Source organism: Loxodonta africana, chromosome 1 (genome assembly GCF_030014295.1).
Source record: "Loxodonta africana isolate mLoxAfr1 chromosome 1, mLoxAfr1.hap2, whole genome shotgun sequence".
Lineage (NCBI taxonomy): Eukaryota > Metazoa > Chordata > Mammalia > Proboscidea > Elephantidae > Loxodonta > Loxodonta africana.
In genome coordinates, this window is record NC_087342.1 from 134,993,983 (window position 1) to 135,006,247 (window position 12,265).

A 12,265-nucleotide genomic window follows, 5' to 3' on the forward strand; every position below is an offset into this window, starting at 1 on the left:
CTTCTTCAATGAAATCAGGTATACGTATATTGACCCCGTTAGGCCAAAAAAAACAAACCAAGCCCGTTGCCTACTCGTAGAGACCCTATAGGACAGAGTAGAGCTGCTCCATAGAGTTTCTAAGGAGTGCCTGGTGGATTTGAACTGCCGACCTTTTGGTTAACAGCCTTAGCTCTTAACCACTGCGCCACCGTGGTTTTCTGTTAGGCAATAGGCAATATCTTTTTCTTTTTTTATTAATAACCCTTCTTCTTAACTTTTTATTTTATGATTTGCTCACTTTTTTCCAGTCCTCTCTCCCATATCCTTGATTCATTTTAGTAGCATCTGTTTTCCTTAAGCTTTTTCTGTAATGGGTTTCATTTTCTGCTTCTCTTTCTTTCCTGACCTCTGCCATATTTCAATTCCTTCTCTTATGTCACTGTAGTGTCCCTCAGCTTTTGTGTGTCTGCTTTGAGCTGTTATTTTTAAAGGTAATTTATTTCATTACATGCCCCCCCGCCCATCATAGTGGCATTTGTTCCATAATAACTTTTTCTGGTGAGAGTTCTTCATTTGCCATTTGTTTTTTCCTTTTCCTTTTGTTCTTTTTAAAGTGGAGCATCTTTGTATATAGATTTTCTCAGCCAATTTTTTTTTTTAATCATTACTTCCCTGTGAATGAGGTGAGGTTTTTCTGGACTAGCTCTTTATAGGAGATTTATGTTAGGGAGGGAAGTTCACCTCTTTTTTTGCCCCATCCCTCACCCTGCCATCCAGGTTTAAATTCTCTGAAGAATAAACCTCCACAAAACTACTGTACGTAGATTTCAACCATATCTGTCTATGCCCTAAGCTTCATTCCTACATTCCTCAGTTCTTGGTACCTCCAATTTCTGAGCTTTTACACGGCAAATTAGTTCATTCTCATTGATATCTTCTCTTCAGATACTTGAGCTATAGCCTCTATTCTTTGCTAGATCAGTTACTACTCTTCAAACCACTTTCTGTCTTCCAGAAGTACACTGAAATTTTTCATCTTTTGATTCTTTTCTATTATTTGTCCTTGTGGGTTTATACCTTTTGTATTCCTTTATTTCATTTTCTTAGAGCTTTAGGAGGGATAAGAAATCATGTGAGGTAGTCTGCCATATTTAATCAGAAGTCTGAAATAATTTTTTTAATTAACTGAGACTAACTTCTCATGCTGATATGATTTTAGGAACATATTAGTTGATGAGAACACATTCAGTTCAACCTACCTGACTTCTTGGGTTCTTGAGATTGATAACATATAGACTTCTTATTCATTTAAAATTCTTCCTCAAGTTTCTAAAGACTGAGAATTTTTCTGTAGTTTTAATATAAAATAGTCACATTCTAATTCAATGCATGTTAACATTTATAACACAGAGAGTTGATTTTATGCTTTTTCTTATTTAGTGGATGGAAGCACAATATATGCAGAGAGTGTGATTCTGACTACTGGCACATTTCTGAGAGGCATGGTCATAATTGGATTGGAGATGAATCCAGCCGGACGTTTAGGGGATCAGCCTTCGATAGGGCTGGCTCAGACTCTGGAGAAGTTGGGGTTTGTGGTGGGGAGGTTGAAGACTGGGACTCCACCCCGAATTGCCAAAGATTCCATTAATTTCAGCATTCTCAACAAGCACATGCCAGATAATCCACCTATACCATTCAGCTTTGTCAATGAGACAGTATGGATTAAGGTAAGTAAATTTATGAAAAACTGGCTTTACAGTTTATATTGACTATTCGTAGCAAGAGGTAGCCTAGCTCTTTTTTTTTTCATTTTGCAACAATTCACTTTATGTCATTATTGTTTAGAGTGCAAAAAAACATGATCTTTTAAAGGACTAACAAAAATAATTTGGCTAATTGGGTGTTTCTCCATAAATTATAAAATTTCATTACTTTTGATATTTTTGCCTATTTTTTAACAGCGTTATTGTTGTACAGTTCACATATCATACAGTTCAACTATTTAAAGTGTACTTTCAGTGGTTTTTGATAATATTCACAGATTTGTATAAGATCACCACAGTCGATTTGCTTATTTTTTAATTAAACTTTTTGAAACAATTTCAGATTTACCGAAAAGTTGTATGACTATTACAACAAACTCCTGTAAACCCTTGATGACATTCACCCGTTGTTAATATTTGATCATGTTTGTTTATATGTTAAAAAAAAAAAAAAGGAAAACCAAACCTACTGCTGTCAACTCATAGTGACCCTGTAGGACAGAGTAGAACTGCCCCATACAGTTTCCAAGGCTGTAAATCTTTATGGAAGCAGGCTGCTACATCATCCTCCCTCCGAGTGGCTGGTGGGTTTGAACTGCCAACCTTTCAGTTAGCGGCCAAGCTTTTGACCACCGTACCACCAGGGGTCATCTATATATGTAGGTATAAGTGAATAGTTATATGTCTATGTTTAACATATAATACAAAACCCACTGCCGTCGAGTCAATTCCAACTCATAGCGACCCCGTAGGGTTTCCAAGGCTGTAAATCTATGGAAGCAGACTGCTACATCTTTCTCCCGTGAAGCTGCAGGTAGTTTCAAACCACTGACCTTTCGGTTAGCAGTCAACCACTTTAACCACTGCCCCACCAGGGATGGTTGTAATACAGTAGCATACATATTTATTCTTAATCTTTTTTTTCCCGAGATATCTGTGAATAAGTTGTAGAGATCATGATCCTTTACCCCTAAATACTTCATCCCGTATTTCAACTAAGGACAAAGAGACCCTCTTTCATAACCTAAGAGCACTCATCAAATTGAGAGAATTTAATGGAGGTACAATACTGTTACCTACTAACTATCCTTTATAACACCTCCTACCTGCCAATCCAGGATCGTGCATTGCATTTGTCATTTCTCTTTAATTTCTTTTAATATGCATCAGTTCCTCAGCTTTTGTCTTCCATGATGCTGATATTTTTGAAGAATACAAGCCATTTTGCCTGTCTTAAAATTATGTGTGTGTGTTGTATGTTTAAAATGGGGACTAATAATTGAGGGTCCTAGTTTTTTGGTGAGTGTTACACTGATGAATGGCTCAAAGTATTCTATTATGTGAGAAAGCTACTTTTACACTTTTGTTTTATAAAATGCAAACTGTGATGATACTTTCAAAATATGTGTACTTTTAACTTTTTATTATAAATTTTCAAGTTTACACAGAGTAGAGAAAATAGTATAATGAACCTCTGTGTACCTTTCACCCAGGTTCAACAAATAACATTTTGGCATTCTTGTTTGATTTTTCCTCAGCACTTTTCTTGCTGATTTTTGAAGCAACAATCCAACTCTGTAAACCTTTTAAGACCTATTATTTTCTGCTTTGATTTTTTGGGGGGGGGCTACCACGTATTTTCCTTAATGGAAGCATGCTGCGTCATGGAGTGTGTTTAAATTTTTGGTTGGTAATATGGATTTTGAGAAATATTATGTGTGAATATATGACTGGTGGGTGCCCATCTGTCCTACCTGTTGTGGGCAGCAGGATGTAATTCAGGGTACCTTTCATTTGGGTACATTGGGTGCCTCTGGTTTTGCCTGACACCCCAACTCTTTTGCTTCAACAAACATTTGAAGCCATTTCACTATTACACAAGTCCCCGTTAACCAAAACCCAGAACCAAACCCATTGCTGTCAAGTCAATTCTGACTCATAGTGACCCTATAGGACAGAGTAGAACTGCCCCATAGGGTTTCAGAGGAGCGGGTGGTAGATTCCAACTGCTGACCTTTTGGATAGCAGCCAAATGCTTAACCAGTGTGCCACCAGGGCTCCCCAAGTCCCTGTTGGAGGGCAGCAAATACTTGCAGTGGGAAAAGTAGAGTCCCAAGAAACCTAAGAGGTGGAAAAAGTAGGTGAACAACCAATGGTCTTGAAAGGGTTAACAATGATAACGTTTTTAAAATCAATCACAATACAAAAATTGATCTTACCAAAGAAAACACAGTATCTTAATATCATATAATACTTACTGTTCAGTTTTCCTAATTGTCTCAAAAATGTTTTTTTACAGTTGTTTTATTTGAACCAGGAACCAAAAAAGATCCACACATTGCATTGGGTGATATGTCTTTAAGTGTCTTTTAATCTATCACAGCTCTCTTTTAAATTTTAACCTTTATATGTGGAAGAAACTAAGTCATTTGTTCTCTAGAATTTCCCACATTCCGGATTTGTCTAATTATACTTCTGTGGTGTCTTAAACATGTTATTTTATCGTCTATATTTCCTGTGTACTGGTAGATAGAGTATTGATTAGGTTTCGGGTGTTTTTTTTTTGTTACGGGGGTATTTGTTTTTTGAAGAAAATGCTTCACAAATAGTGCTGGGTATTTTTTTTTTATGTATAGATTTAAAATCCATAAAATTTAGTGTATATCATGTGTGGAATTTATTTGAATAAGAGGCAAACTAGTAGAGAAACACAGCAGTGCTGTAGCTGGTTACTGTTTTCTAGCCAGAAGACCAGCTGCCATGTTACTTGACTCACACCAGCCCTAGAGTGGATGAGATTGTCCTTGAGAACCTTCACCTTAATAGTCATGTTAAGGAAACTACAAGAGGACCCCGGTAAGGACAAAATATCAGTGCTCAGTTATTTAAGAACTGATGTCAATCCCCTTTTGTTTGTTTGCTTCATTCAACTTATTTATATCTATTCTAGATACTGTCCCTCCATTGAATCAAAGGTTTTACGTTTTCCAAATCGTGTGCATCAGGTTTGGCTGGAGCCTGAAGGAATGGATTCTGACCTTATCTACCCTCAAGGGTTATCTGTAACACTACCAGCAGAGTTACAGGAGAAAATGATCACATGTATCAGAGGCTTGGAGAAAGCTAAGATGATTCAGCCAGGTAAAGAGGGCCATAGCTGCCCTAGTGTATGATCAGCATCATTTTAGCCAGCAGTGTGGAGGTCTTGAATACAGTCATGGTTGCTTAGAGCCTAAGAAAGCTCTAGCTCTGTGCATTTAAAATAATCTGATTTTGAAGAGCATTTAGTGTTAATCTCCCCATCTCTACCTTAAGCTCCATTTTTACTAATTTTATACCATTTGTTCTTTGGTCAGGGTATGGTGTTCAGTATGATTACTTAGACCCCCGTCAGATCACTCCTTCCCTCGAGACTCGTTTGGTTCAACGGCTCTTCTTTGCCGGACAGATAAATGGCACCACTGGTTATGAGGAAGCTGCAGCTCAAGTAAGAGACTGTTCAAATGTTACTGTAAACATAAGGAAATTATTTAACTGGTATTCCTCCTTTTAATGTCTGTTTTGTTAATTATATTGATGTTAAATAATCTTATAACTAATGGAAAACTTTGTTTCAAGGTATATGGAAATGGCAATTGTATATAATAGGACTTTGAAGTACTTGTGACTTTATCAGATCTAGAAGCTCAGAACAGAATAATGAAGTATTTTGATTAGATTATTTATATTGTATCTGAAGTTTAAGAAAAGAATAATCCTTTTAGTATAACTTTATTGATTATCATCTTGTATTTCTTATAAGTGGTAAATTATGTTATTTTTTACTTGTAAATGAGAAAAGACTAGAAAAGTCTCAAAACCCATTGCTGTTGAGTCAATTGCAACTCATAACGACCCCATAGGACAAAGTAGAACTGCCCCATAGGGTTTCCAAGGAGCACCTGGTAGATTCGAACTACTGACCTTTGGTTAGCAGCCATAGCTCTTAACCGCTACACCACCGGAGTTTCCAGAAAAGTCTTACAGATGGGTTTTTTAAAAAAAGATTAGCCCCTACCTAGGCTTACCAGGAGTATTAGATATCTGGAAAACAATGAATTTTTAAAGAAGTACATTTCCCATATTCTGTTTCTGAATATGGATTATATTTTCTACCTCTATTATATCCCTTGGAGCTCTGGAGGCACAGTGGTTAAGAGCTCAGCTGCTAACCAAAAGGTCAGCAGTTTGAATCTACCAATCGTTCCTTGGAAACTCTATGGGACAGTTCTATTCTGTCCTACAGGGTTGCTATGAGTCGGAATCGACTCGATGGCAAGGTTTTCTTTTTTAATATCCCTTATAAGCAATGCCTGTTTTTTTTTTTTTTTGCTATATCATGCTGTTTTTTCCACGTGGTGTTCTGAGTAGGATAGCTCTTTGATCAGTCCATAATTGGCCTTTTAAACATTTCAGTTTTCTTGTAGGGTGTGATAGCTGGAATCAACGCCAGTCACCGGGTCAGTCGCAAGCCACCTTTTGTCATTAGCCGAACAGAAGGCTACATAGGCGTCTTGATTGATGACCTTACCACACTGGGCACCAACGAACCGTACCGCATGTTTACCAGCCGAGTGGAGTTCCGTTTGTCTTTGCGCCCTGATAACGCTGACAGCAGGCTCACCTTCCGAGGTAATGCCTTCTTTGCTGAGTACTGCGATCTGGTTTACTCTTCTTTAAAACTTCTTTCACTATATTCTCTCTCCCTCTCCTAGGATATAAGGAAGCTGGCTGTGTGTCCCAACAGCGATATGAAAGGGCTTCTTGGATGAAATCTACTTTAGAAGAAGGTATCTCTGTGCTGAAATCCATTGAGTTTTCACATGCTAAATGGAAAAAGTTAATCCCAGAGGCTTCTATAAGTATTGTTAAAAGTCTGCCTATCAGGTATGCATTTTTAATATAGACCTTTCTCATGTTTTACAGGAAAAGTGAAATCACTTCAAACGGTCCTTACCTATAGATTCCTCACCTATGCATTTTAAATGAAGGTAGCTTGCTGTTGGTTTTTTTTCAATAACCCTTTAGATTTAACTGATCTATTCAACATTAAAACCAAAAACAAAAGTTCCGTTGCCATTGAGTTGATTCCAACTCATAGCAACCCTATAGGACAGAGTAGAACTGCCTCATAGCGTTTCCAAGGAGCACCTGGTGGATTCAAACTGCCAGTGTTTTGGTTAGCAGCCAAGCTCTTAACCACTGTGCCACCAATGTATGATTTTTATCCTGCCTATTGGTAAAAAGAATTCAAGGTAGCATACAGTAAAAAATTAATCATGACTAAAGGGTAATTATAAATAAAATAAGATCAGAAGCAACATAGATAAAGTAGGAAATGATTAGATTTTAGAAATGAAGGAATGACTTTAATTGAACAGTAAATTTACCTTTGAGGTTCCTGGCAATCAAAGAAAAAATTAAAACTTTATTATTCTCATTGTCTGATAAAATTATGCTGATTCTTCATAACAGACTTTCTATTGGCTCTAGATTATTTTAAAAGATTATTATAGTTATTTTAGATCATTGAATAATAAAATGTTACAATGGCTATTTTGCATAAGTGGTTAATTTTTTTGACTTCCTTGTAGTCTAGCTGTAAGTTCAGAAATGGTGTTTCAAAGAGAACTGGGCGTTCAATGACTGGATCTATTTCTAAATTAAATATATATCAGCCTCACAAGGATAGCTCCTCTCTACAGAATCAAAGCATGTAAATGCTACAAATGTTTTGCATCATTTTAAACTTATTTCTCAGTGAGAAGATTCAGTAATTAGTGGTGAAATAACATCTCCAAAGTTATTGTTTTTATTCATATAAATTAGATTGAGAGATGTGTGGATCATTGTTAAAGAAAGCTCTTGTAATGCATTCGTTAATTCAGCAGGTGCTTATTGGGTGCCTGCAGTGTACTAGCAGTGTGTCAAGTGCTGGGATACAGTGAGGTGTAAAACTTCACATTCCTGCCCTCACGAAACTTACAGGCATTAAAAATAAATACATGTTAAACACATACTGTATTTATGGACTACAACAGGTTCATGGAAGAAAATAGAAGGTACTGTGAGTGGAAACCCTGGTGACGTAGTGGTTAAGAGCTACTGCTGCTAACCAGAAGGTCGGCAGTTTAAATCCATCAGGCACTCCCTGCAAACCATGTAGGGCAGTTCTACTCTGTCCTGTAGGGTTGCTATGAGTCGGAGTTGACTCAACCGTTGAAGGTTTGTTTTTGTTTTTGTTTTGGTGAGAGGATAACTAGGTAGAGAGAGGATCAGTAGTATGTGGGGAGAGTTCAGAGGAAGGGACTTTTTTTTGAAGTAGATGTTTTACTGAAGTATAGCATACATAGAGAAAAGTGGACCAATCACATGTGGACATCTCAGTGAATTTTTACATGTAAGCACCCATGTAACCAGCATGCACCTCAAGAAACAAAATAGTACCAGCACCCCAGAGCCCACCTGTTGTCCCCTTCCCATCACTGGTAAACACTCAAGGTAAACCTTATACTGACTTTACATGCTTAAACTAATAACATTTAAAACTTATATTTAAAATGAGACCTGAAAAAAAATGAATTGGATTAACCTGTCAAAAAGTGAAAGGAAAGCCGTTCCAAGCAGACAGGACAGTCTTTACAAAGGCTGAACAAGAAGGATGAAGCAAGATTGTACTGGGCAGTAGGCCAAGTTAAGGATTTTGCTTTTTATCTTAAATGAGGTGGGATATAAATGGATGTGCTTAACAATTTGAGTCTGTTTTGAAGAAACTATACCCAAGGAGTTCTCATAATTTTTGTTTATAATGAAAAATATATTTATGTACTTCTTTATTATTTAGAAAATATTTTCAATTTTCTGGTCACATTTGATTTTTAGGATCAATGATTCTAAAATAAGTAGAATCCACAGTTAAGATTAAAATATTTTGGTGTCAAAAGGCTTTTTATTAGATTCTTTTTTTATCTCAAAGAGCCAGGTTATAGGTTATGGAAGTGTGACCTAGTCTCACCTGTGGAGACTTTTGGAAGCTCAAAATATAAAAGGGTAGGGAAGATAAAATGGCTCATCAGGTCATTAGAGGACACCTTCGCTTCCACAGTCCCTCTCTGAGACCAACTATGCTCCTCAATTTCTTGCTTTTTGCTCTAATAGCTAAATCTAAGACTCATGGCTGGAATTCATTACAGCACTTTTTTTTCTCCTGAATATAAGTTTCTTAGAAAAAGTTCCTGCATTTTAGTTTTTTTGGTCCTTGTTTTCATCGTTCCAGTTTTATGGATTCTCAGTCTAAAGGTCATTAACAGAGCGTTCCATTTTCCTCCAGAGATACACTCCTAAGGACCTTATATAAGTCAAAATCTGCATATTTCACCAATGATATTTCCTGTTTGAAAAATGTAAACTAATTAGGGTTGGAGGGGAGAGCTCAGAGGGTGTTAGTCTTGTAGCTTAGAGGCACATTATGGTGACACTGATCTTGCAGCTGTGTCTCCGGTATATTTTTTTCTTTTTCTTTTTTTAACCTTCGTCATAGCCTTGTGATGGTTTTTGTGAACTTAAAGGTATATCCATTTTAATGCTGGTTTTTATCTTAATTCCTTAATTAACAACCTGGCATATATCCTTGTTTTGGTTTCATCATGGTTTTATCTTTTCCAATTTGTGTTCCTAAGTTTTCATTTTTAGAAGGATTTCCCAAAACATTAATACCACTGTTATAGGATGTTAAAGAGATTTTTGTGGTAAAGAACTAGCAGAGTAGTCAGATCAGGGGATCTCATTCATAGAAATGAGGGCCTGGGTCACAGATAATGGTGGGTATTTTTGTTTACCAGCTAATGGCAGTAGTATAAACAGAGTTTACAATTCACTGAGTTCTCCAGTTATTAGTTTAAAATGAGTTGACGAGAATCATATACTAAATCTTACTGAAGTCCCAAGTTGCAGATGCTGCTACATTTGCTCACTGTATATAGAAAGAATTAGGACTGTCTTTTGATATTATTTGTTCAGAGATCTGGTGCTATCTCTAAGGAATCTTGTTCTTAGTCTGCCTTGTATAATATGGACCCTTATGTTAATCAAACTTTTTTGTGTTTGCAGTGCTCTAGATGTTTTGAAATATGAGGAAGTTGACATGAAGTTATTAGCCAAGGCTGTTCCAGAGCCCTTGAAGAAGTACACTGAATGTAGAGAGCTAGCTGAAAGACTGAAAATAGAAGGTAGAAAATAATTTCTTACTTAGATGCCTATGTGTTCTCTTTTCCGTTTGTGCAAATTGTGAATGGACAGCAGATCCATTAGCTCTGTGCCAAGAGGAGCCATTATTACCATTAAAAAAACAAAAAACCAAACCTGTTGGGGTCGAGTTGATTCTGATCCATAGTAACCCTTTAGGACAGAGTAGAATTGCCCCATAGGGTTTTCAAGGAGCATCTGGTGGATTTGAACTGCCCACCTTTTGGTTAGCAGCTGTAGCACTTAACCACTACGCCACTAGGGTCTCCACTGCACCACCAGGGCACCTATTATTGCTAATTATTACCATAATGGTAATTATTACCATAGGACCAGCATCTTAGGCTCAAAGTGTGATCGCTGGACTAACAACTTGCAACACCTGGGAGTTTGTTAGAAATGCAGAATCTCAGGCTCCATTCCAGGTCCACTGAATGAGAAACTGCATTTTAATGAAATCCCCAGGTTATTCATATGCACATTTCAGGTTTGGGAAGTGCTTTCTCCTTTTTTAAAAAAACTTACTTTTTTTCCCCTGAACTTCCTTTTTTCATTCTCTCCATCTAATGTCCTCATAATGAGAAAAATAGTATCTTTGCCTTGACAGTGTATGGGAATACTCTGCCCTTGACAAATATTTATTTCGTATCAGACAAAGCAATCTAGAGTCTAGCCCCATACGTCATGATAACACATTGTGTGCTCTCCTACACTTGATTAGTTGATTGACCACATTTGTTTTTAATAGTTTCACTGCTTTTTTAAAAACACTTTTTATAGTAAAATGTATGTAACAGAATTTGCCGTTTTAACCATTTGAAGTGTATAATTCACTGACATTAATTACATTTACAGTGTTGTCCAACCATACCATTATCTCCAAAACTTTTTTATCACTCCAAATAGAAACTCAGTACCCGTTAAGCAATAACTCCCCATTCCTCCCTCTCCCTATCCCCTGGTAACTGCTATTCTTCTTTGGTCTCTATACATTTGCCTTTTCTAGATAACTCATGTAAGTGATGAGATCATCAATATTTGGTCTTTTGTGTCTGACTTATTTCACTTAGCACAATGTTTTCAAGGTTTATCCATGCGATAGCATGTATCAGAACTTCTTTTTTCTTCATGGCTGAATGGTGCGTATATACCACATTGTGTTTCTCCATTCACCTGTTGATGGACACTTGGGTTGTTTCCACCTTTTTGCTATTGTTAATAATATTGCAGTGAACATTGGGGTACAAGTATCTGTTTGATACTTGCTTTCAAGTCTTTTTGAGTATATACCCAAGAGTGGAATTGCTGAGACGTGGTAATTTTATGTTTAATTTTTTGTGGAACAGTTTTCCATAGTGGCTGCACCATTTTACATTCCCACCAGCAGTGCATGAGTGTTCCAGTTTCTCCACATCCTCACCAATATTTGTTATTATCTTTTTAAAAAATAATAGTTATCTTAATGAGTGCGAAGTAGTATCTCGTTGTGGTTTTGATTTGCATTTCCTAATGACTAATGATGTCTTCATGCGCTTTTTAGCTGTTTGGATTTCTTCTTTGAAAAAATGTCTATTCAAGTCCTTTGCCCATGTTTTAATTGTGTGGTTTTTTGTTTTTTTTTTGTAGTTGAGTTTTAGGAGTTATTTACAAATCTGGATATTAACCTTTATCAGATACATGATTTTCAAATATTTTCTCCCATTCTGTAGGTTGTCTTTTCATTTTCTTGATAATGTCCTTTGATGCACAAATGTCTTTAATTTTGATGAAAAACAAACCTGTTGCTGTTGAGTCAATTCCGACTCATAGCAACCATAAAGAACAGAGTAGAGCTGCCCCATAGGGTTTCCAAGGAGCACCTGGTAGATTTGAACTGCTGACCTCTTGATTAGCAGCCATAGCTCTTAACCATTATGCCATCAGGGTTTCCTAATTTTGATGAGGTCCAATTTATCTATTTTTCCTTTTGTTGCTCATGCTTTTGGTGTCATATCTAAGAATTCATTGCCAAATTCACAGTCAAAACCCCTATGTTTTCTTCTAAGAGTTTAAGGATTTTAGTTCCTACATGTAGGTCGATCCACTGTGAATTAATTTTTGTATATGGTATGAGGTAGGGAGTCCAACTTTATTCTTTTGCATGTGGGAATTCAGTTTTCCCAGCACCGTTTTTTGAAGAGATTATTTTTTCCCTATGGAGTGGACTTGACATCCTTGTCAAATATCAAGTGGCC

At 36.7% G+C, this 12,265-nt stretch overlaps 1 protein-coding gene across 3 annotated transcripts in view; it reads left to right on the plus strand.

Moving 5' to 3' along the window:
• The window catches only part of MTO1 (mitochondrial tRNA translation optimization 1), a 53,682-nt gene that overhangs the window by 12,362 nt on the left and 29,055 nt on the right, over positions 1 to 12,265 (plus strand). For all 3 annotated transcript variants that reach the window (XR_010322431.1, XM_064288020.1, XM_003404109.4), the window contains exons 4-10: positions 1,423 to 1,712; positions 4,492 to 4,604; positions 4,699 to 4,889; positions 5,105 to 5,235; positions 6,215 to 6,419; positions 6,503 to 6,674; positions 9,897 to 10,015. Coding sequence is in view for 2 of the 3 variants with exons in the window: in XM_064288020.1 (XP_064144090.1) it covers positions 1,423 to 1,712; positions 4,492 to 4,604; positions 4,699 to 4,889; positions 5,105 to 5,235; positions 6,215 to 6,419; positions 6,503 to 6,674; positions 9,897 to 10,015 (1,221 nt within the window). In the remaining variant the exon portion in view is untranslated. The remainder of the gene's footprint in view (positions 1 to 1,422; positions 1,713 to 4,491; positions 4,605 to 4,698; positions 4,890 to 5,104; positions 5,236 to 6,214; positions 6,420 to 6,502; positions 6,675 to 9,896; positions 10,016 to 12,265) is intronic.